This window comes from Protomyctophum bolini, assembly GCF_963924005.1.
Source record: "Protomyctophum bolini genome assembly, chromosome: 16".
Lineage (NCBI taxonomy): Eukaryota > Metazoa > Chordata > Actinopteri > Myctophiformes > Myctophidae > Protomyctophum > Protomyctophum bolini.
Window position 1 is genome coordinate 14,669,053 of NC_137877.1, and position 26,435 is coordinate 14,695,487.

A 26,435-nucleotide genomic window follows, 5' to 3' on the forward strand; every position below is an offset into this window, starting at 1 on the left:
CACAAAAGACATTTGCAGTAGTAGTCACGAACCACAGATGTTGCGTGGTTGTGTTAATATCACTTCTACATTCGGACCCAGTGCTTGTTTATTTTAAACCCTTTGGAATAATGAGTCATTTGACCGTGCACAAAAGTTCAGGTGCCTGCCTTTTGGTCATACCTTTTTAGTATCCCATTACACTCCCTCTCAGCAACGGACTGACCTCATGCTTCCTTCAATGCATGATGAGGAGTCCAAGCCGCTTCTTTTCACCCGACAGGGGAGAGTTTCCCCGGGTTGGATGTAGCACGTGGAAGGAACACGTTATTCCAGCCAGTTCCTTTCCCCTCCATTATTATAGAGACCAGGATAAATCTAGTTTTTGTATTGTGTATACACACACACACACACACACACACACACACACACACACACACACACACACATACATACATACATACATACATACAGTACGTAATGTTGCCTCTGTTTGTTTCAGGAGTACATCCGTCGTCAGCTGGAGGAGGAACAGAGACACCTGGAGATCTTGCAGCAGCAGTTGTTGCATGAACAGGCCATGCTACTGGTGAGTGTCTGTTCCGCCTCTTTAAGGTGCTACCTAAAAAACGTCACATAAAGTAATATCAGTGTCGGGGCACGGTCACACTTACAGCTGGAAAAAATGAGCAATTATTGATGCTACTGTTGATGATAACATTCAATCAAGTGTCCCCCCTGTAATGCACACATCACGTTGAACGTGAATCTAATGTAGGTTGTGAAATTCATATCGTAGATGATGTTGATCTGATGATGAGATCTGCAAATCTCTTACTGTAGTTACACCAGCACTAGCCTCGGAAACGTTTTTATTTCCGTGGAGAAAAAAAAAGTATGGAGTATGAGTCCACTCATCAATTCGGCATACAGTAGCGCAAACGTCGCTCTCTCTCTCTGCTTATTACTGATCGTCTGCACCTTTGTTAAATTGACGCGTGCGCTCACACACACACACACACACACACGCACACGCACACGCACACACACACACCTTCCTCTCTATCGCTCTAATTAATTAGCAGCTGCGTCTAGTTTCTCCTGGTGGATCCTGCCGGGAGCTACCTATGCCATAGAAAGCATAGATGAGTTCTAGTCTACACCAGCACTGATCTCGTGAAGCACCTTTTTGTACTTATCGCTAGGCAGGATGGCCACAAGCAGCCAGTTCATCCATGCTGTACAGTGCGTTCTGGTGATTTATGTGGCTTTATTACTGGGCCGCACACCTACTGTAGTATTAGAGATAAGATTAGACAGGGAGGCCATGCCTTTATTAGTCTCTCTTATACTGTATTTTTATATTTGGATGGGGTAAAGATAATACAGTTAAATCAGTTAGGTTACTCCTTGCTGCCCTCTAGCGGTCAAACGTCGCAGCTTTAACCTGTCCACTAGAATGCGTTTTCTTTTTCTTTAAACATAAATTATTTGCGATGGGTGAGAAATATATTAGAGCCTGTAATAAAGGCGGCGTTAATTAGTACAACTATTTCCTTTGATGGTTCTCGCTTATTCTTATCTCTCTCTTATGGCTACGACTCTTCAACATCCTTCCTCTGTATCCATATCCTCCCTGCTGTCCTTTACGCTTCTCTCTGTTCGAAGTCGAACATTTTTTACGAGGTACGGTTCACATTAATTCCCAGGCGGTTGCATAACGGTATAGTAATGTTGGTGTTACTCATACTAGTCCTCCAGTCAGTTCCACATGCATTCCTGAAGCCTGTTTCTCTTTCCAGCCTCTTTTACTCTGTCTGTATGAAGTCGTTACGTCTAATCCATGACATTTGTAGATCTGTTGAGGGCTGTTAAACAAAACCACCTCGTGGGAAGCCAGAATGTTTACTGGCCCTTAATGATGATGTCACCCACCAGGAAGCGAGGGTTTCCCTTGTTTTCTTCCTGGGTCTGGTACCGTATGTGCAGCCCGGGGGGCAGTCGTAATGTGGTTATAGGCCTTATATTTGCAGGGCTCCGGTGACTTCATGTTCCCTTTTTTACTACTACTATTATTGTGATGTCTGAAGGACTCCTTTCCTCCTGGGACGACGTTTAGATAATGGAAGGATGTGACCACTCGTCCTTCCACGTTCCACACCGCTGCTTTGTCATTGTCGCCCTCGCCGTTTCCTCCTCGTGACATCAACGTTCATGGGCATCAGCTGGGTTGAATAAGTTAATTTAATCATGGACGCATAATGCCTGATTCATGCCACTGCCGTTTGAAGGTGCGTTGTGTACAAAAATAGTTAGAGTATAAATCATGCCTGGGGACTTGCGTTCACACTTAGATGTGGCCCTAGCTAATGTTAAGTATTCAAACATTTGCTTTGGCCCAACTTGCAGAGAATAAATGTAATGCACACTTGAGCCAAAGCAGTTCTCTCCATACATGGATTAAGCCTCTGGCGTTCGGCTGTAAAACCCATTGCCGTGTAATGGTACGGCAGAGCAATTAACAATTGGCACGATTCTGTTTTTTCTGTTGCAAAATGCACAGTTGCGTCAGTTTGTAACGCTACACAGTCCACTGAAAAGCAGGTCATTTGAGATGATCAATTTGCCTTAATGCTGGCCGGTATCAAGGCCTTGAGACCAATTAAAGTGTTCACTTTTTAACAATGAAACAATGCAGTTCATACAAATAATACGCTGAAACTACCCACAGTCGGAGCCTTTGATAGATAAAGATGAACCAGTTTGGTTTTTCCATTGAAAAGAAGCCTAGACATGCTCAGCGTTGCATGTCCAGCCACGACAGTGCAGCAGGTACACAACAGTGGTTTTACCACCTCGAAACACGTGTTCTATACTGTAAATTACTGAGTGTTCATTTAACTCTTGAGAGTCTGAGCCACACTCTGCCGGGGTGGCAGTGGCTCAGGGGGTAGAATGGGCCATCTAGGAATCAGAAGTTTCCCGGTTCAATCCCCTCCTCCTCTTGACTGCGGGTCGGAAATGTTCTTGAGTAAGACATCCTCTGCCGTGTGTGTGTGTGTGTGTGTGTGTGTGTGTGTGTGTGTGTGTGTGTGACAGTGTGTGAATGTGAAATTAGTTGTAAAGCACTCTGGAGAAAGCGACTATATGAATGGGGTCTATTTAGAGTTGAATGTACTCTGTATAAAAGGCTGTGGGTCGGCGGACTCGGCACGTTCCTCCCTGTTAGTTGAATGTACTCTGTATAAATGGCTGTGGGTCGGCGCGTTCCTCCCTGTTAAAACTCAGGAGTACAAATGGAGGGAGCTCGAGGAGCAGCGTCAGGCCCAGAAGCTCCAAAGGCAGCTCCAGCAGGAACAGGCCTACCTGCTCTCCCTCCAGCCCCTCGACGCTAGTAGCAAAACAACAGCCCAGCAACAGAGCCCCAAACCTCAGCAGAACCGCCTCGAACCGGACAGGGCGAAGCGCCTCCCTAATCCGGACTCTGAGGAGAGGGCGAGGCCCCAGCAGAGCGTTGACGTTGAGAGGTTCGAGTCCGTAGAAAACCGCAGCCCGGAGAGAGATAATGACACCGAACCTCTGGGCCCCTCCGAGCCCCCGCTGCCGTCGGGCCCCGCCTCCGACTGTATCAGAAGCTTCGCCCTCCTCGACCCTGAGCCGGTCAGAGAGGTGAACGACGCTCCAGGCTCACTGACCGCTCTATAGAATGCTTCCATGTGCTTGTGTGTGCGCGTGCGTGTGTGTGTGTGTGTGTGTTGCTCACTCACGCTGCTCTCAGGGTGTGCTGACTACACGTTGGTGATAGCTGGCTGCTGGTGTGGGGGATGCCAATCGCTTTGTAGCGTTAGTTCACCCAAAGCCCTTTGTCTTTGCCGACTCTTACTAGTGAAATAGTTTCAAAAGGTTTGAAATGGTTCAAATAAAATGGTTATTTTTACACCGGGGCAAAAGTAAACCGAAGAAAACAACATCTAAATATGTTGTGAGAATACACAGGAACTGCAAAATAATACCGCAAATTACTCTGTGTGCATACTGTCGAATGTGTTAAGTCATTAAGCAGTAGATTGCTATAGTTGGGCGTTGTGGCAGCAATGCTTCTTTTTAATGAGCGCTAGCATCCCTATTCTGGGGATCATAATAGGTGAACATTCATCAAAAAATACCCAACCTGCAAGCTCACAACAACATGACGCGTTACAACGTGTAGCGAGCATGTATACAGATAGGATATTTTTGGTGAAGAGATTTCGTGTAGAGCGGAAAAAAGGAGGGACCAAGGATAGAGCCCTGGGGGATTAAGTGGTTAAGCAGTTGCAAAAAGGATGTTTGATCAATCAGCCAAAAGACTAATTTGACATCAGTGCCCTTAGTTTAACTCTTGTACAGTAAGTAATAAGTATATTGAATTATGCATTATCAATGTACAAGGCATTTACATGAATGAATCTTAATGTGGCCAGTATAGAGTATCTTAGAACTGCTGTCAGAGGCCATCTTGATAAAGGGATTACTGCCCATTCTTAATCTCACGCCCAATGTTAATGACAGCTAGACACACATGTAAAGCCTAAAGCATCTAAAGACTGTAGAAAACTATTTTAAAATTAAGAGTTTGCATTCATTTTGATTAACACATTTAGACCCGAGGACGATTCTAAAAATGGCTTCTAAATCCTGACCGTTTTCTGAAAAACCTATGTTTCTATGTCAGTGGTGCTCAACCCTTTTGATGTCAAGGACCCCCAGAATTTTCTGTATTTGGCCACGGACCCCCATCTGAAAATATGTTGTTCCAGGGACCCCCCCAGAAGCAAAGATTTGAGTTAAAAATGTTCGCTCTGAAAGAATATACAGTATATTCAATGATTTGCGCCTCAATTTCATGATTTTTGAAACACATTTAACACAGTTTGAACGTCAGTGCGGTCTTCTGTAGTCCAACCCACTGTGTTTTCACACTCCGTACCAGTGCATTCCTCCCACCTCTCTCATTTGTCTTACTACTAGACCATACAGACGGAGAAATAACACCTCCCACAGTGACCATGTTGTTTTATTTTAAAGAGAACGGGAAGGTCACTGTGTTTGGCTTTATTTTCTTGGAAGGAAAGCTGAAGGAAAGCTGAGGACGCCGTTGACTGAGATGTTCAAACAGAGATTGACACACTAGTAGAAATTACTTATTGCACAAGGACAATGCAGCATTTGCAGCAATGCAGCAACTGCGCACAGGGCAGTTATGAACCGGTTATAATTGCCATATTTTATATTATTAAATGTTATTACATATCATATTAGCATAGATTAGCCTAGAGTCTGATGAACAGGTCGCCATCCCTCAAAACACCACTGCTCTACTATACAAAGTATTCAAAATGCTAAAATAAATTATGCAACTTTTTAGCTTTTTTTTCCTACAATATAATTTTTCTGATTTGATACACAACTCTGTCAGCCCCACATCCTTATTTTGGGGATGCCATTATTGTTGACAATGTGAAATTTATATATAAATAGCAAAAAAATAAGAAAACTTTGAAATAATAAAATAGGGCTTAAGCAGTACATTTTACCATGCAGGTTCATTATATTGCAGCTTTTGCAGTCAGAGCACTTAAGCAATTCTAATTAAGACATACAGCACAGTACAGTACAGTACAGTAGCAGTGGCTCATTAGCGGCAGCCTTCTGCTCCCATTAGGACACTGTAGGAGGGAAGACGTGGAAATGGCAGATCTGGGTCAAACAGAGCGTTGTCTAGTAGGGATGACGTTTTTTTGGAGGGAAAGATGCAACGCGGAAGTTACCTCTACTCTGCCACGGGCTCCTTCCTTATGGATGGATGAATCGATAAAGAATCAATGGTCATTACAGTGGTGGAAAAAAGTAATATTTTAACCCATTTAGGCCTGACGTCGAAATAAATAAAAAGCCTTCTGAAAGAATATATTTCAAAGATTTGTGCCACATTTTTACGATAAAAAAAAAATAGCAGACCTATGAGCTTGTAGATCTGCTATTTTTCAATAGCTAAATTATAACAATGTTTAAAACACCAAAAGGGGTTCCCGCCCAAAATGGGTTTTAAATGGCTGAAATGTATATGGGGCTGAAGTAGTTAGTGTATGTTTTGTAATAATATACAAAGCAACTAGTAACTAAAGTTTTCAATTAAATTTAGTGGAGTAACAGTATAATATTTGCCTGTGAGATGTAGTGGCGTACAAGTAAAAGCATTGGAAATACTCAAGTACAAATACCCCAAACTTGTAATTAAGTATAGTATACTGTATACTGTACGTACTTAGTTACGTTACACCACTGTAAACAACACCCCGTTTAAATCCTTCCTGGGTTACACATGGATAAAGAAACAATGAGGATTTTAGGTTAGGCAGGTTTCCATTGGGATTATTGGATTAGGTTTTGGATAAATGAAGAAATTAGGCTTGTCTGTCTGGCCAACAAAAAACATAATCTCCACCAATCATCATCACACTTGTTTCACACAGTTGAGGTTATGAAAGGATGTCATTTAACTCCTAGGTTTATTTTAAACAGCACTGACTGTGTAGGAGACTCAAAGGTGACTCTTTTAGTCAAGTTTCAAATCATCTGCTTTGGGATGCATCAAAAACAAACCAAAAATACTTGGTCATGTTTTGCGTGAACTATTATACTTTATTGACTGGGGTACCCCTGGGGCTCTGTATTTTTTCCCCCTCTACACGTTAAATCTTTTCACTGAAAACTGTGAGCTTATAGAGTTGCTATTTTTGATTAAAAAGATTCCCCCGATTAGGGACTCTTCATGTGCTTAACAGACTCTACCTTACAGATTGGTTAAAATATAATTGTATTGGCCGATGTCGCAGCGGTCACCGGCACCTGACGGCGTGTCGCGGGTTCAGATCCCGATCCCGACTGCCTTTGCTCTCTCTCCCCATTTGAGCCCTGACACTCTCTCTCTGCTGACCTTAACGATGCTCTGTGTTGTAAACCAACGGCGTACATGTGTACTGTACTGTCTAGAATAGATGATTTGCTGGTGTGCTGCCTTTCTCTGACCCCTAGCCTGCTAGTAGTACTGTAGATGTCTCCGCTTCGCAGGGTGGAACTAACATACCATAGCGGCCGTTGGCTTTCGTCCACTTAACCTGCTTTCTATGACATACGGTATTGTGTCCTTTTACATGATGTGCAATGTCCTCAAACCATCTTGTGTGTGTGTGTGTGTGTGTGTGTGTGTGTGTCTTCCTGTCTGTGTCCGTCCATCTGGCTCTGTCTGTCTGTCTGTCTGTCTGTCTGTCTGTCATGTCCGTCCGCAGGCTGATGAGAGGTATCGTAAGAACATCCAGGGCTCTCCCCAGGCTGCGGGGGCGGCGGCGGCCCCGCAGCCCCCCAAACCCCCCGGGGCGGTGCCCCCTGTGCCCCCTGCGCGCGTGGAGTCCTCCTACCCCAACGGCAACGCGCCGTCCGAGCCGCCTCCCGCCATGCACCGACCCATGGAGCCGCAGGTAAATAACAAACCACTCACTGCAACCCGCCGATATATTATAATAATAACACCGCACCACCGCTCCCCTACGACAGCCTGTCTCCTCCTGTCCTGCCCGACCTCCGTGTTCTAGGTCGTCCTCAGACGAGCCCTCCATCGTCGCTTCTAGTCATCCCGGTTCTCCAATACACACGGCCAGCTCGCTGGTGCTTTGCGCTCCTGCATCTTTCTTGTTAGTGCATATTATGTTAGTGTGGGACGTCCTCGTGACCGGTGCCCATGTGTTGGTTCCCACAGCACCAGTTTGCTGGCTGGGAGCTCTTGGTGTCTTTGGCAGTGTCCTGTGAGTCTCATTCTCTCTTTTTCTATCAAGGTCGTTAACACGTCGGACAGAGAGCAGCACTTGTGGAGTTCACACAGTTATGACCAGCACCAGTTATTTATTTTCTTCTTCTTTCTCTTATTTCACAAAAATTGAGCTGGTTGTCGCTCAATGTCAGGGCTGGGTGATATGGAGTTTATGGACAAAACCAAATGTCCTCTACCTAATATCTATGGTGTCTGTCCTGCCTCAATGTCTTAATCCACTTTGACTTTGATCCTAGTTATCAGGTTTGTCCGTTTTCATTTCCTTTGCTCTGACACAAAGTCTCTCACGTTGTCTTTCTGGTTTGTTGCAGGTGGTTTGACAATATGTGTGTGTGTGTATGTGTGTGTGTGTGTTTCCCCCCATCTGTCGGTTATTTTTCTTAATCTTTCCAGTTCTGATCCTAAAGAGGTTTTCGTCTTAACCATCGTTTTGCTTTCCCTTGTTGCTAGATGTGTTTCCAGCTGGACTTGTTCTGGGTTCTTCTGTGGGGATCCTGCTCTGTGGTCCACAGAATGACACGTTTACTGCGTTTTGCTGTGTGTGTGTGTGTGTGTGTGTGTGTGTGTGTGTGTGTGTGTGTGTGTGTGTGTGTGTGTGTGTGTGTGTGTGTGTGTGTGTGTGTGTGTGTGTGTGTGTGTGTGTGTGTGTGTGTGTGTGTGTGTGTGTGTGTGTGTGTGTGTGTGTGTGTGTGTGTGTGTGTGTGTGTGTGTGTGTGTGTGTGTGTGTGTGTGTGTGTGTGTGTGTGTGTGTGTGTGTGTGTGTGTGTGTGTGTGTGCGCGCGCGCGCATGTGCATGTGTACGTGCGAGCGCACTTTCATGTCAAGGCTCCCCACATTGATATGTATCTAGCCACGGACCCCCATCTGAAAATGTTTTGAATATTTCAAAAATAGCAGAAGTTCGCACTGCGGCACAAAGTGACGAGCTGTGACCTTGTAAATCTGCTATTTTTGAATTGCCAACATTGAAATGGATGAAGTGGTTAAAATGACTGTGAATGATGCTGTATTCACATTTGCTGGATACCCCCTGGAACCCCCCTCCCCCCCTCCAAGTACCCCTGGGAGTCCCCGAACCACCGGCCTACTGGATGTTCCTGTGTGTCAGAGAGAGAGAGAGAGAGTGTTCTGTGGGGCGTCCGAGGAGCTTTTTGAAGCTTTTCTCGTCCATGCTGTTGAGCAGGCTGACTCAGAGTGTGTCGTTCATCTCAGCAGAGAGAGAGAGAGAGAGAGACTCATCCCTGCCGAGCGTGAATCATCAACGTTCATTGAAGGCAATTTGCTCTGAATATGTCACAGCCATTTAATTAATAAAAGAGGCGGTGGCGACTTGGGTATGAGCTGGGGGGGGGGGGGTGGCAGCGACTGCAGAATTGATAGACTCATTGTCAAAGCGAGTGCCGGCAGGTATAAGAAGGCAGATTAGTCCGTTTTCTGGCGTTTGCAGGCAGGCAGGCAGTGTGTGTGGCGCCGGGATGTTTTTCAATCAAAGATGAATGTCGTTGACAACGAGGGTTTTTCATAGCGGATGAACTGGCAGCTCGTTGAAGACTGAAATGAAAGCGGGATTATTTTTCTTGTCCTCGAGAAGGGCTTTCTTTTACAGCTTTGAGTATAGCTGATGGCTGCGCTTAGTGGTCATGTTGAAGAAGGTGCACACATAATATACTAGGCGGGTTGGGGACAAAACGGCTATGTTCCGGTTCCCGGACAGCCCATCTATCCAGTATCCACTCTGCAGCTACAGCTGCATGTTAGGAAGACATTCGGTATACCACCTGAAAATGGCCTCAGGACCGCTGGCATGGTGGTCCAGGACCGCTGGCATGGTGGTCCAGGACCGCTGGCATGGTGGTCCAGGACCGCTGGCATCGTGGTCCAGGACCGCTGGCATCGTGGTCCAGGACCGCTGGCATCGTGGTCCAGGACCGCTGGCATCGTGGTCCAGGACCGCTGGCATCGTGGTCCAGGACCGCTGGCATCGTGGTCCAGGACCGCTGGCATCGTGGTCCAGGACCGCTGGCATCGTGGTCCAGGACCGCTGGCATGGTGGTCCAGGACCGCTGGCATCGTGGTCCAGGACCGCTGGCATCGTGGTCCAGGACCGCTGGCATCGTGGTCCAGGACCGCTGGCATGGTGGTCCAGGACCGCTGGCATCGTGGTCCAGGCACCTAGGCTGTTAGCGCCTGAGTGACAGCGTGTCGCAGGTTCCACTCCCAATCCCGACGACTTTTGCTGTGCGTCAATCAATAAAGACAGAAAACTAATACATATTTCCTGGAGAGACAGGGAGACCTCTATCATTCTACAGCAATGATTACTATCAGAATAATTATATAATTTTTTGTCAAATGACTTTAGTTTGAATCCAAACATAACTTATTTACCCTGGAAGTTACAAATGCATAGATTAACACTTGCTGTTCGTGTCAACCAAGATTTTAAAAGTTAAAAACGGCGCATTCATGTTTTCCGCCATCAACATTTTTATAAAAATCCCTGAATGTGTGCATGTGATGTCATGTGAACTGTGCCGTGTATTGTTGTGCGTGTACATGTGTTATGTTACTTTACTTTGCACCATTCCGTGTGCATGCTAATCTAATTTAATGTCGCTGGCTTTGATGAAGCACTTCATGTTCCTTCTTGCACTGTCTGGGGAAACTGACTTCTCCTGAGGCTTAGAATAGATGGAGCTGACCAGATGAACGTCCACAAAGAACTCAAACATTCTCCTTCAAAAGCATGTGGACCAGTAGTTTTAAGTCTAATATCTTAAATCAGTGGTTTTTCAACCATTTTCATATCAAGGCCCATTACCTGTTTTTATTTGGCATTTGGGCCACGGACAACCGTTTGATGAGATTTAGCTTCTCATGGAATATTTTGTTATTATTGGATAAGATTTTGTACAGAATTCCATGCTGTATTGATGTTGGTACCATTAGGAGAGACAACATGCAAAGGTTGATCAAAATACCAATTCTTCTCTCTCTAATTGTGTAGACTTCTTGTAAATTCTTGTAAATTAAGTAATGCAAATGTTTAACTCTTGAGAGTTAAAGATTTAATAATGGTCCAGTCGGTTACCAACTCATTTAGCTGGGGACCACCTGGAACCACCTCAAGGACCACTGGTTGAAAACCACTGTCTGAAATATGTCGGTATACTATCATCTTATTTGACATACAGTATGTACATACACATATATAACTATCAGTCAGTGAAATGCTACTGTTTACTGACAGCATTCACACAATGCTCTAATAATGCAAATTAACCTTTTGATATATCTATATCGGCCACTGAGTGAGTTCACATGGGCAGTTTCATCCATTTGTGGTCTCAGGATTTGTTCAGCCTCATCCACTGCCTGTGCCATGCCCGGCGGTACTTGTTGTTCTGTTCACTTTACAACGCTTGTTTACGTTTACCCCTCTGTCACTCAGAAAACATGGTAGAAGATTGTGTGTTTTGTGGCTCGGGCTACAGCTTTTGTTTAGTTTTGTTTGCTCAATTATTTCTTTGCCATTTTGTCATGTTATGGCTTGTTACTTTGTTTACCAGCTTGTGGCTTCGGAAACAAGTGTCCAAACCACTTTCAACCTGACAAGTATAGGCTGAAGTTGTTAACCACAACACTATCTTTCACTATGTGTTAACTCCTAAAGTAGAATTCCTATCACTCTATAAAAGCAACATTATAATTTATTATTCCTATACATAAAAACTAAACAAAACACACTATTCGGTGAATCTATCTAAGTAATCCAAAGAATAACCTCCAAATAAGAACGTTTTCAATGGTTACGGCACTAGTTCAGCCCCAGTGACAACAATCGAGGGTACCATGTTTTCTGAGGGTGTGGGGTCGGCCCCCTCCTCTTTTACAGTGTCTGTCTGTGTTTTCTGCGGGTGTGGGGTCGCCCCCCCCCCCTCTTTGACAGTGTCTGTCTGTGTTTTCTGAGGGTGTGGTGTCGGCCCCCTCCTCCCTGACGATACCATGTTTGCTGAGGGTGTGGGGTCGGCCCCCTCCTCCCTGACGATACCATGTTTGCTGAGGGTGTGGGGTCGGCCCCCTCCTCCCTGACGATACCATGTTTTCAGAGGTTGTGGTGTCGGCCCCCTCCTCCCTGACGATACCATGTTTGCTGAGGGTGTGGGGTCGGCCCCCTCCTCCCTGACGATACCATGTTTTCAGAGGGTGTGGGGTCGGCCCCCTCCTCCCTGACGATACCATGTTTTCAGAGGGTGTGGGGTCGTCCCCCTCCTCCCTGACGATACCATGTTTTCTGAGGGTGTGGGGTCGTCCCCCTCCTCCCTGACGATACCATGTTTGCTGAGGGTGTGGGGTCGGCCCCCTCCTCCCTGACGATACCATGTTCTCTGAGGGTGTGGGGTCGGCCCCCTCCTCCCTGACGATACCGTGTTCTCTGAGGGTGTGGGGTCGGCCCCCTCCTCCCTGACGATACCGTGTTCTCTGAGGGTGTGGGGTCGGCCCCCTCCTCCCTGACGGTGTCTGTGTTTTCTGTTGTCCTGTAAGGTCCGCTCCCACCTGGCCGCGTTAAAGAGCAGTGGCAGCGCAGCGATGGCCTCTTCCTCCTCGCCCTCCTCCTCCTCCTCTGCCACCGCTCCTCCTCCTCCCGTCGTGTCCCGAACGCACTCCTTCAGCGAGCCCCCCGCCGCGGCCCCCCCTAGCTTTGCAAACCTCCATCTCCGCAACGGCCAAGAGCAGCCTCACCACCATCACCACTACCACCACAACCACCACCACCCAACATCTTCCTCGCCATCCTCCTCCTCCTCATCATCATCCTCATCGTCATCAACGCCTGCACGCACTGACCCCCAGCAGCCCCACCACCAGCAGCCATCCCAGCCTAGGCCCACATCCTATGAGCCAGGCAACACAGAGGAGGTCCCACCCAGGGTAAGGAGGGGAGGAAATGACGCCCCCCCACCCCAAGCGCAGTAGATGTAGAGTGCTCTTTGTGACTATGAAACTTAACCCATTTTCATTGTATTGAGTTTAGCTCAATTTAGATACGTACGTTTACCAAAAACGACATCAGTTCTTAGGGAGGAAGTATTTATTGGTTCCTGGGGGACTTTTCTGCACAAGGGGAAGGGGCGTCTTTTAGAGCAGTGGTTCCCAAACCTTTTAGCTCAAGACCCAAAAGAGAAATTAGACGTTTTCCCGTTTACCCAAACTAGTGAAAACATATTTTCACTATTTCTTGAAGATTTGTTTTCTAATTCTAATGTATGGAATTTATTTGATTTTTCATTGATTTCTTCATGAAATTACTGAAAAAAAGAAGAAACAAAAAGCATTGAATTTTGTTTTTAATTCATGAATTATTTAACTTTTTTGGGAATGTTCATTGAAAAATGTTTTGAAATAATAGTAAAAAAACTAAACGTAGGAAACAAAAAAATAACGGGACCCATAAAAATGTGTCTGCATGTGTACTGTAGACTGGGTGAGACGAAGGTCGAACCGGATCCTCAGCTATAGCTGCCTTTTAAGCATTAGTTTTGAACCCCCCCCCCCCCCAAAATGCACTCCCACTTTCCCTGACATTGAGGCATTAGCAGCATTAAACTGTCACCCATTCATCAACGCTGGTACAGACCTTCGCTGACCTCTTATCTCTCTCTCTCTCGTCCTCATTGAAGACACATGATGCTGCTTGTCTATCTGGTCCATGTCAGAGTGGTACTGGCTGTACTGACTGCAGGCTGTGTGGTCTGCCCTGCACTATGCTGTCTGTTATGGCTCCTTTATACTTGGCGCGCCGGATGTCTAGCACAGACAACAACAAAAAAGACACTCTACAAGCTCACAACGTGTCACACTGTCACGGCATGATGCATTGTGAGCTTTGTAGATCGGCTATTTTTTTCCGGTGTTAGTATAAAATAAATCAGGCTTTGCGCTCTGCTTTGGATGCTGCACATCATCAGCTTCATGCCTTTCTTTACTCAACCTCCCCACACACCTACCCACCAACCTCCCCACACACCTACCGTACCCACACACCAAGACATGTGTCTCTGTGCTGAAGGCTAGTACCGTACTTGATTGATTGATTGATTTAATTCTTTATTGGCAGAAATATAATCAGTAAAGGGTACAGTCAAACAGAAATGTAATCAGTACAGGGTACAGTCAAACACACTGAACACCGAAAAAAAACGTAAACTGCCCAAAATACAGCTTTTCTTAGGTTGTGAGCAAAAGTGGGAAAGACGGATTTGAAGCATAGCGTGGTGTTTTAAGAGAAACCCTGTACAGTAGCTAGGGAGTATACTTTGTGAATATGGTCTCTGGTGCGATACAGCATTTTTCTCAAGAGCTTCATTTTACTTTAGTTAAAATGTATTTGGTTTTAGTGGTGTCTGAGCAGTTGAAAGCTGTAGTGCAACAGTCATACTGTTATTGGTTTGCTATTGGTCGCAGACTTGGGATAGACTTTATATGGCTTTTGTTTTTGGGAAAGTCATCCCCTCCTAAATGGCCATAGAGGAACATGACACCAATGCTGATTGAAACACAATGAATTATTGTGTTTGCATTTTCAGGAATGATTATGTTCATTGTTGTGTACTATGTACATTTATATATGTTCAACCAACCACTCTGAAACGCATGTCCATGTGTGTTTCACCACCACACACACACACGCACAGAGTGTGTGTGTGTGTGTGTGTGTGTGTGTGCATGTGTGAGCCGGTCACTGTCTTTATGATGCAAGGTTCCAGTGAGGACCACATCAAGGTCTCCGGTGTTGTCGCGCAAGGACTCGCCACATCACCACGGCAACGTACCTGGCAACCAAGGCCCGCAGCGCAACGCCACCACCAGGTACAGCAACGTTTCATGGCCTTCTGTTTATTGATTTTATTATGTTTTCACATAAAGATGTATCACACATGCAAACCAACAAAGTAGGACAAACTAGAAAGGTATACATTAAAAGCACAAAAACAAACAAGAAAACAAAAACAAAAAAGGGCAAGCAGCCTATCACAGTAATCATCACTAGCGTCATGTCCAGGGGGTGTACTTGTACATCAAGCTGGCTTACGCTACAGAAACAGGAGATAGGCTCCTGCCCTGTGGGCCTCATGGCTCGGCAAGGCTACTTACTTACTGAGTCACTGGTGGAGGTTTTTTGTGAATCCAATTGAACAAAATCCATTTTCAAGCCACACAGAGCTTAATAAGTAGCTTAGCTCTTCTAGGATCTAATACCCCGAATTGTGATGGCAGCCCTAATAAACGTATCTCCGCCTGTCTTTCTTCAAGGTTCAAGGTTGTACTTTATTGTCATGAAATTCCTTATGCACACCTACGGAGGACAGTTGTGTTGGATAAATGCATAGGAAAATGAGTAGGAAAAGACTGGAATCCCGCACACTGCCTTCACTTTACAGAATTCTATTTAATCTATTTAAGCAGCAATGTGTCCGTCGGTCAGACATTCATCAGGCATGCCTGATAAAAAACAATTGTACTTTCTTATGTACCGTACATCTTATGTACAGGCACATAAGAGTAAAACTTATTTTTGTTTGGCTTCCATCAGACAATGTAGCAGCATAGATAACATCAAACAGCAACAACAGTAAAAAAGAAAGAAAGAAAAGGAAACAAAAAGGATAGAATAAATAGTGAGAAAAAGAGCAAACGAAGAGTAAAAAATAGTTTCCCTGTAGTAGCAAAGTTAGGTGAACTTTGTGTGAACAACTTCTCAGTAGGGCAGGCTATGTTCCATAAATATACAACACATGTAGTTTAGCAACATGCAATTCGAGCATAGTATTTGAGAAGAGGACGAAGGTGTGTGGGCATTCATTCATGAAGAAGAAAAAACCATTAAGAGTTCAAATGCAGAGATATTTTCTGCCCATATAAAAACGATGCAACAACAATGCATATTAGTGAAGCCACTTCAGCACCCTCTGGTGGATAGACCGCAAACACTCAGACAGACAGCCTCATGGTGGATCATTTAAAGTAAATATGAATTTTGGTTGGGTGGGATTTCTGTAATTATTTTTTCTAAAGTAAAAAATAAATCCTAATGTTGTGAAAATCTTTTAGAAATTAACACAAATGTTTTTGGGGAAACTAAAATGTGTCTGCCATGCAGCCACCCAGAAAATGACTCCTCCTCCTCTTGACCCACCTACTGTACTGTTTTGGGTAAACAACAGTGCTCCAACATTGACCTAACGTGTGGCTTGTTGTTCTCTGTCTCTGCAGCAGCAGCGGCGGTGGTGGTGCGGCACCAGAGCCTCGTCTGCTGTGGGAGCGGGTGGAGAAGCTGGTCCCCAGCAGGCCCGCACCCACGGGGGGCAGTGGAAACAGCCCCACTGCTGCCCCTATAAACAGCACTGGGAGTGGAGGCTCCTCCAGACACAGCCCCGCAGCTGCCCCTATAAACAGCACTGGGAGTGGAGGCTCCTCCAGACACAGCCCCGCTGCTGCCCCTAACAGCACTGGCAGTGGAGGCTCCTCCAGACACAGCCCTGCTGTTGCCCCTATAAACAGCACTGGGAGTGGAGGCTCCAGACACAGCCCTGCAGCTGCCCCTAACAGCTCTGGCAGCGGAGGCTCCTCCAGACACAGCCCCGCTGCTGCCCCTAATAGCACTGGGAGCGGAGGCTCCTCCAGACACAGCCCTGCAGCTGCCCCTAACGGCACTGGGAGCGGAGGCTCCAGACACAGCCCCGCTGCCACTAACGGCAGTGGCAGCGGAGGCTCCAGCTCCTCCAGCACCTCCAGTAACTCCAGCTCCAAGCCTGGCTCCCACAATGGCTCTGGGGAGAGGTTCAGGCCCCGCTGTGAGTTCCACGGTGGATTGGAATGACAGACAGACAGGCCTAGACCAATTCAGACCCCAACATAAAAATGCATTAAGTGAACGTTTATTTATAAGACCACATTTAAACGAATCTCAGTACAACACAACTCCAAATTCATTGTGTAGATGTAGTGTATTTACACACGGCATTTGGTCACAAAGATGTGCATAAATATACACATATTACACACATGTAAATGAAACCATATATATATATATAGAATACACAAAAAACAACCTATCTCAGTGTAAATTTAAGTTTTATACAGACATACAAACGTCAGTAAAATCCTCAGTGTTCACTTAATATCGAGCCAACTTAGGAGCAGAACCAGAGCCGTTTACAGACAGTGACCTGTGACTCCACTGTCCCCCCCCCCCCTTCTTCAGCGTCTTCCAAGTCAGAGGGCTCGCCCCTCCAGCGGTCCGAGAATGCTGGGAAAAAACCCGAGGAGAGGAGGGAGGTGGTCAGGCCGAACAGACCGGCGGTGAGATCTCGACCCCAGACTAGCCAGTAGTTAGTGGTGGCACTAGCTAGCCTAGAAGTAGTTCTAAGTGCCGGCGGGTGCGAACGGTGCTTTTTGCTGTGTGGTTGGACTAACAGTGCTGCTTGGCTGTGTGAGGGATAACATAATCATGTTGCTCACTGGGGGAAAAGCATTGGAATGCGGGTTTGCTTTTGAAATCTGATGTCAATGATTGTGGTAGATTTATTTTGTGTGAGACGGATGATTGTCTGTCCTGACAATGTTTTTTTTCTTTTTCTCGTCTTTGTGTATGTGTCTGAATATTAACCAATGGCCTTCTTTGGATTGTGTCATGTGACCTACTCATGTGTCCTGATAGGGTGAAGTGGTAAGCCTTTGTAAAAATGTCGTTTCTCTCTGGATTGAGCTTTATTGGCTGAAGGGTTCCTCTCACTAAACGCTTTGCTTTCTCTCTCTCTCTCTCTCTCTCTCCCTTTTGGTCTTCTTGGCCTTTGCATGGGCCATCTTAACTCATTCGTTCTCTCGCCCATTAAACAAAACAAAGACTATGATACAATACCTTTTTCACCTTCACTTTCATGTTTCCTGCAGCTTTGTCTTCAACGCTCTAGTAGTCATGGTTTGGTTTCTGGTGGCGGCAGCGGTTTACCTTACAACCGCCATCTCTCTCTCCCTCTTCTCTCCTCGCCTCATCTTATTGGCTCATTGCTACTACTCACACACAGGCTGACTGGCTTCTCACTGGCTGCCGAACCTGTCCGACTCTGACCTCACTTTTTCCTCTTCAGCAGTTTTGTGTTTTTTCCTTACAGCAGAGACTAACCGAAGTAAAAACCAAGCATTATCGATATGCTCCCACTGTGTATGTTTGCTTTGACAACACTGTCACAAATGGCTTGTGCAAAAAAACCTTTGCTTGGGGACTGGACACAAATGAAAGAGCCCGACTTAATATTTTTGGCGGCGTTGCGCTGAAAATAGCTGATCTACAAGCTTGTTATATTGGCTGTTTTTTGTGCGTGGCGCGGCCGGTACGACCGACAAGCGTTAAGTTTGACCGTGCGTCCTCTTGACCTTTCAGGACCTCACGGCCCTGGCGAAGGAGCTGCGTGCGGTAGAGGAGGTGCGTCCTCCGCACAAGGTGACGGACTACTCCTCGTCCAGCGAGGACTCGGGCACCACCGACGAAGACGACGACGAAGAGGTGGATCAGGACGGAGGCGAAGAGTCCACCTCCGGCCCCGAGGACTCCAAAGCTTTGTATGTACACCACATTTAACCTTTTGGTATTATATTATTATATATTATATATTATATATTATTATTATATTATTGTGGGCTCGCCACAGCGAGCACACAATAGTTATCCACAGTCTATATTTATTCGTTATTCCAATTTCCGCCACTTTTTTCGGTCACCTACTACTTCCACATACTTTATGCTAGAATTTTAGTTCAAACTTCAAACTGTTCAGCTCTTTGCAGTTATGCTTGCTTGTATTTTTATTTTTACAAAGTTTTATACTTTTTATACTTTTTAACTTTTAAACTTTTTTTTACATCCTTTATAATGAGAGTCGATGGAAGAAAGGTCCCATTTTTCACAGTTAACTTTTTTGAGCTCTTATTACTCCGTCATACTTTCACTTTGAAACTTCATTCAAACTTTATAATGTTCATCTATCTTTGAACTTTCATTGGTGAAAAAGTTGTTTTGAAAAAGTTTATACTTTTTAATATATTTAACTTTATTTATAGTTTTTCCCTCCCATTGACAATGTATGGGATTTATCTCTAAATCAAGCTCACTTTTGCAGCCTCATTACTCTGGCATACTTTGTCGTAGAAACGTGATTTAAACTTTAGAACGCTCACACGACTCTGGACTTTTTCGTGGTTCAAACCGTATTCGAATACGTTAAACGGTTTTTCCGAAATCGCAGTTCAATCGCAGGCCGTTTCGCGTAATTAGTGCCATTTTAGAGTGCGGGCCTTCTTTGACTAGAGTGTGGAGACTGAAATTCTTTCCTTGAAAATTTACCAAACAAATTGTCGTCCCGGCCAAAGTATTCATTTTACACGCATGTTCTTTTGTCATTTTGTAGCCACACATGTCCTCTTTCACACAATGTCACCACCAAAGCACAGAGACATACAGAATGTGAACTACGGCCTTTTAAGTGACACAAAAACAGTCAATCTGCTCATTGACCTCCATTGTATAATTCTTACGAGGAAATTATCACGCTGACAATTCTTAACTCGCTCTTATAACCACATTTTCAATCGTACCAACACCACAATCGCACATGGTGTACCTCAATATCTCAGGCCACTCACAGCGAAAAAAATATTTGCATTCGACTTTTACTTTTTGCGATAGAGCAATTTGTTCGGGGCATAGTTTCCCCCCATTCACGGCCATTATAATCTCCCAGTCATAGTACTGGCATAGAACTTGGAAGTCTTTTACGTCCACAGCTGAGACATATAAGGGCTTAATTACAGGGCTGACATTAAAGTTACAAGATCTCAATGAGTTGCTCTGCGATACCTTGTGAGCTTGTAGGTCTGCTATTTGTGCAATTGGCTGGCCTTTACACAGCTCTCGCAAGAGCACGCACACACGCACACACACACCCTGTCTTCCTATTGGCTGGCCTTTACACAGCTCTCGCAAGCGCACGCACGCACGCACGCACGCAAAAAAATAAATAAAAAAGTAATTTTTTGAAAAATAAGTATTTTTTTGAAAAATAAGTATTTTTTTGAAAAAAAAGTATTTTTTTGAAAAAAAAGTATTTTTTTGAAAAAATGAAATTTTTTGAAAAAAATGAAATTTTTTGAAAAAAATGAAATTTTTTGAAAAAAATGAAATTTTTTGAAAAAAATGAAATTTTTTGAAAAAAATGCAAACGTAAAAAAAAAAAACTTTAACCTTTTTTTTTTTTACTTATGAAAAAAAAATATATATATTTTTTTTACTTATTAAGAAAAAACTTGAATTTTCTTTTTTTTACTTATTAAGAAAAAACTTTAACTTTTTTTTTTTTTACTTATTAAAACAAAACTTTAACTTCTTTTTTTTTTACTTAAGAAAAAACTTTAAAAAACACTTCTACAACTTCCACATACTTTATTCCGCTTTATGCAGTTATTTATGCTTATTCTTTTTACACATTTTTATACATTCTTTTTTTTTACTTTTCCTTCAGCTTTAATACATTTTCTACTGTACATTATATACATTGCGTCTTTTGGCGAGCCCACGCAGTTTCTGTAGGGAACTGCTTTCTAGTTATTATAGGACTCCAAAGCTTTGTATGTACACCACATTTAACCTTTTGGTATTATATTATTATATATTATATATTATATATTATATATTATTATTGTGGGCTCGCTACAGCGAGCACACACTAGTTATTGCCAGCCTATATTTATTCTTTATTTATTCCACCCGTTTTTTTGACACACTACTACTTCCACATACTTTATGCTAGAAATTTAGTTCAAACTTCAAACTGTTCAGCTCTTTGCAGTGATGGGTGCTTGTATTTTTATTTTTACAAAGTTTTATACTTTTTATACTTTTTAACTTTTTAACTTTTTTTTACATCCTTTATAATGAGAGTCGATGGAAGAAAGGTCCCATTTTTCACAGTTAACTTTTTTGAGCTCTTATTACTCCGTCATACTTTCACTTTGAAACTTCATTCAAACTTTATAATGTTCATCTATCTTTGAACTTTCATTGGTGAAAAAGTTGTTTTGAAAAAGTTTATACTTTTTAAAATATTTAACTTTATTTATAGTTTTTGCCTCCCATAGACAATGAATGGGATTTATCTCTAAATCAACCTCACTTTTGCAGCCTCATTACTCTGGCATACTTTGTCGTAGAAACGTGATTTAAACTTTAGAACGCTCACACGACTCTGGACTTTTTCGTGGTTCAAACCGTATTCGAATACGTTAAACGGTTTTTCCAAAATCGCAGTTCAATCGCATGCCGTTTCGCGTAATTAGTGCCATTTTAGAGTGCGGGCCTTCTTTGACTAGAGTGTGGAGACTGAAATTCTTTCCTTGAAAATTTACCAAACAAATTGTCGTCCCGGCCAAAGTATTCATTTTACACGCATGTTCTTTTGTCATTTTGTAGCCACACATGTCCTCTTTCACACATTGTGACCACCAAAGCACAGAGACATACAGAATGTGAACTACAGCCTTTTAAGTGACACAAAAACAGTCAATCTGCTCATTGACCTCCATTGTATAATTCTTACGAGGAAATTATCGCGCTGACAATTCTTAACTCGCTCTTATAACCACATTTTCAATCGTACCAACGCCACAATCGCACATGGTGTACGTCAATATCTCAGGCCACTCACAGCGAAAAAAATATTTGCATTCGACTTTTACTTTTTGCGATAGAGCAATTTGTTCGGGGCATAGTTTCCTCCATCCAGGACCATTGAAATCTCCCAGTCATAGTGCTGGCAAGTAGTAGAACTCTTTTTACTTCCACAGCTGAGACATATAAGGGCTTAATTACAGGGCTTGACATTAAAGTTACAAGATCTCAATGAGTTGCTCTGCGATACCTTGTGAGCTTGTAGGTCTGCTATTTGTGCAATTAGGCTAGACACATGCAAGTGCACGCACGCACGCACACACGCACGCACGCACACACACCCCCTGTCTTCGCACGCACACACACACACACCCGGTCTTCCTATTGGCTGGCCTTTACACAGCTCTTGCACACGCACGCACACACACACACACCCTGTCTTTGCACGCACGCACGCACACACACACCCTGTCTTCCTATTGGCTGGCCTTTACACAGCTCTCGCAAGAGCACGCACGCACACACGCACACACACACCCTGTCTTCCTATTGGCTGGCCTTTACACAGCTCTCGCAAGCGCACGCACGCACGCACGCACGCACGCACGCACACACACACACACACACCCTGTCTTCGCTCGCACGCTCGCACACACACACCCTGTCTTCCTATTGGCTGGCCTTTACACAGCTCTCGCAAGTGCACGCACGCACGCAAAAAAATGAAAAAAAGTATTTTTTCCAAAAAAAGTATTTTTTCCAAAAAAAAGTATTTTTTCCAAAAAAAGTATTTTTTCCAAAAAAAGTATTTTTTTGAAAAAAAAGTAATTTTTTGAAAAAAAAGTAATTTTTTGAAAAAAATGAAAACTTAAAAAAAACAAAACTTTAACCTCTTTTTTTTTTTTTACTTAAAAGAAAAAACTTGAATTTTTTTAATAAAGATTTTTTTTTTTTCATTTAAAGAAAAACTTTTAAAAACACTTCTACAGCTTCCACATACTTTATTCCGCTTTATGCAGTTATTTATGCTTAAACTATAGTTTTTCCAAATGTTCATACTTTTTAAAACTTTTACTTCAGCTTTAATACATTTTCTACTTTTGTTTACAATATGCTACAGTCCCGAAATTTTGATTATGGATTTAGACCACCAATGGGAACACTATTACTCCGGTCCCCGAGTTTCAAACTTGACACGGCAAAAACTTTATACATTGCAATTTATGCGAGCCCACGCAGTTTCTACAGGAACTGCCTTTCTAGTTATATTATTATTATAGGACTCCAAAGCTTTGTATGTACACCACATTTAACCTTTTGGTATTATATTATTATATATTATATATTATATATTATATATTATTATTATATTATTATTATAGGACTCCAAAGCTTTGTATGTACACCACATTTAACCTTTTGGTATTATATTATTATATATTATATATTATATATTATATATTATATATTATTATTATATTATTATTATAGGACTCCAAAGCTTTGTATGTACACCACATTTAACCTTTTGGTATTATATTATTATATATTATATATTATTATTATATTATTATTATAGGACTCCAAAGCTTTGTATGTACACCACATTTAACCTTTTGGTATTATATTATTATATATTATATATTATTATTATATTATTATTATAGGACTCCAAAGCTTTGTATGTACACCACATTTAACCTTTTGGTATTATATATATATTATTATATATTATATATTATTATTATAGGACTCCAAAGCTTTGTATGTACACCACATTTAATTTTTTGGTTTAAACCTTTGGTATTATCTATTGGCCTGTATGAATAAATATAACCCTGACAGTATTAGCATCACGCTTCGCCTACTGAGCTACAAAGGACAGACCCAGATTTTTTAACGGATTTGAACACATTTATAACAACGCTGCTTGCATGAATGAATGCTGCCTTATAGACATCAAACCCCAAGTTTGGGAAGGTGCTGAACGACAAACGGTATAAGGAAGAACAAAATAAAACACAAAGATGCTTTTTATTGCACCCGAATTATCCGTCACATTACTCAGGGAAATAAGGAACCCTATATGTAACATACTGTGTAGGTTGTGGAGTGCTATATCCGGCTGTTGTCTATAGCACATTTAACATATGATATATTCATCCTTATCCTTCAGTTCTTCCAGGCTGAGCAACGGAGAGACGGAGTCGGTGAAAACCATGATTGTTCACGACGAGGGCGAAGGTGATGCCAAATCCACGCCGTGCAAAGACGGCACGCTGGTCGTCAGACAGGTAGAGCGACGCTGTGTAACGCTGGCATATCGGACACTTTCAGTTCTTCCGTTGTGTTTTTTTCCATCCATTCCCTGATGTTTTTGCCACTGCATTTGTGTTTTGTTGTGTCTCTCTTATCCCTTAGTCGTTTTGCTACCGGTGGTACAGAGTTGGAGAGTTAGAGAGTTTTAGATACAGATACAGTATGACTAAGTCATACTGTAAACTTACTTCATATTTGCTGCTTTTTAAACGGGACAGGGTTATAAACAATCTATTAATTCTTCCAACCTACTGCATACGCTGAAATAAAAATATTATTACATTATCACATTGTCATTACGACTGAATTATGACAACCGTTTGAAGGAATACTAACAACGTTTCTTTTTCTGTCTGTAGACTAGCCGCCGTAGTTGGCCCTTCTCCCTAGCTAACACCTTCCCTTCCTCTCGGCTCATACGCATACCACCTAGACCCAAGGTTCTGTATCCCTCTTTGTACTTCCAGAGTGCAGGTGACGGCAAACAAAAGCGCCCCGTCCCCAGTCCGGGGCAGGGGCAGAGCCAAAGCCCCGCCGGCCTGCTCACAGGCTTTGCCCCGAGTCCCGGCTCCGTGCCGGGCTCCGGGCCGCTCGGCCACCACACCCCCACCAACCCCCACCACCACCAACACCACCATCACCACCACCACCACCCCCCACACCCAGGCGGAGGGCAGCAGCCGCAGCATGCAGACAGGAACGGCTTTGCCGGCCGCATTCACCTCCTCCCCGACCTGATCCAGCAGAGCCACCATCCCGCCTCCTCCCTCCCCTCGTCTCCCTCCTCCTCCATCTCCCCGTCCCCCTCCAGCCTCGCCAGCCCCTCATCCATGTCCCCCCAGAGCCCCCTGGATAAGCTCGCCATCCTCATGGAGGTACGTTTGCTCCCTTGCGCCTCTCGGGCCAAGGCTGCTGTTTTCTCTTCCATTCAGTGCTGAAGTAGAAGGAATGGTGGGGAGAAGTCTGGATCATCATGGCCAGTAGAACACAGTAAAGGCTTATTTCTAATTTTAAAACATTACCATAGATAGACCAGTGGTTCTCAAAAATGTTCATGTCAAGGACCCCCACATTCTTTTGTGTTTTGTACTTAGCCGTGGACCCCATCTGAAGGGATTTTGTGCTGGGAGACCCCCATAATTGAAGATGTGTGTGGTTGAAATGTTTCAACATTATGAATTATTGATGTTTAAAAATGGCAGATCTACAAACGCACAACTCAGCCACCGTGAGCTTGTAGAATGGCTAAGTACAAACTAGGATTCAAGTAGTTAAACCGATTTTTATGCTATATTAACTCATTTAGCTGGGGACCCCCTGGAACCCCCTAAGTAACCCTGGGAGTCCCCGGACCCCACTTTGAGAACCACTGACAAGTACGCATTCATATTATTATAATTACTATTTATTTTTTATTTTTTTTAAAGTGTCCATTGAAATGACGTTTTGGAGGGACACTTGGGTTGCAGTGCACAACCAACCACTCACATGGTGCTTGTGCACTGCTATCCCACCACGCTAACAGGGCTGTGATGATATGGTCTTCTTCACATCTTCCTCCTATCGCCTGGATTGGTTGGAGCGCCTTCGTGTGTGGCAGCCCTCTCTGGCAATCTGAATTCTTCTTCCACTTTTCCCTCTACTGACACAAGCTTCTATTAACCAGATGACCCAGGTGGAGGGCCACTTTCTGAGACTTATTTTTTTCCAAAGACAATTTAAAAGAAGATTTTTGTGGTTTTCTTTATTTATGTTACACTGATTGGAATAGCCGTTAACCAATTTAGAACACTCTTATTACCTTTACACAATTAACTAAGAATTTTACTTCTCAATACATCATTATGACTGAGAACCTCATATTCACATGCCGGCCGCTTTGGTCTTGCGTCACACGGGGGACACACTGTAAGAGAAAAGAGCCCGCTGTGTTAATGAACGATTGAACCAACAGAGTGAGTTTTGTTAGGCTCAAAATAGATGTTATAGCCAGATTAGTGGCAATATAATTTTGCTGGATCCTCTGCCATAGATTATTCGTCCAAGCAAACCCCCCTGAGATTCATCTGAAGGAATGTATTCCTCACGTTGAATCCTGCTCAGTAAATCACTCAAAATGTTCCCCAGATAACGTTTGACAGCGAGGGCAACGGTTAGAGGAGGAGGACGCCAGGTATTTTAATTGTCCTCTTTTTTTTTTCTTTTTTTTTTTTTTTGATTGGAGGATTTCATTTGTTTTACCCTCCACCATGAGCCCTTCGTTTTTTTTTTTTGCCTGTTCTAATTTTTTCCCCCAGTGTATCATCTCTCCTCGTCAAAGTCCTGTTGCATTTTTCTATTTTGCATGTCCTCAGTTTCATGTTTGTTTGCTCATCTCGTCGGTCATCTCTACTGCATGTTGTCTCTCGAAACAGCCTTTTGGTTTTCTTTCTCCTTTATGATTATGTACTTATGTAGTGTATCTACCTACGAGAATCACGTGTAATAAACGAATAACAGTATTGTATAAATGATACATTGATCTCCCAGGCCATGTAGCACGCA

General features: G+C 43.5%; 1 protein-coding gene across 14 annotated transcripts in view; it reads left to right on the top strand.

Moving 5' to 3' along the window:
* The window catches only part of LOC308331047 (mitogen-activated protein kinase kinase kinase kinase 4-like), a 132,785-nt gene that overhangs the window by 96,140 nt on the left and 10,210 nt on the right, over positions 1-26,435 (top strand). For 4 of the 14 annotated variants that reach the window (XM_080786151.1, XM_080786157.1, XM_080786158.1 and 1 more), the window contains exons 14-23: positions 482-568; positions 3,268-3,648; positions 7,311-7,499; positions 12,395-12,781; positions 14,610-14,719; positions 16,124-16,704; positions 17,115-17,212; positions 18,294-18,472; positions 23,749-23,866; positions 24,359-24,766. In XM_080786151.1, the coding sequence (XP_080642277.1) occupies positions 482-568; positions 3,268-3,648; positions 7,311-7,499; positions 12,395-12,781; positions 14,610-14,719; positions 16,124-16,704; positions 17,115-17,212; positions 18,294-18,472; positions 23,749-23,866; positions 24,359-24,766 (2,538 nt within the window). The remainder of the gene's footprint in view (positions 1-481; positions 569-3,267; positions 3,649-7,310; positions 7,500-12,394; positions 12,782-14,609; positions 14,720-16,123; positions 16,705-17,114; positions 17,213-18,293; positions 18,473-23,748; positions 23,867-24,358; positions 24,767-26,435) is intronic. The other 10 variants (XM_080786162.1, XM_080786163.1, XM_080786156.1 and 7 more) reach the window with 5 other exon arrangements.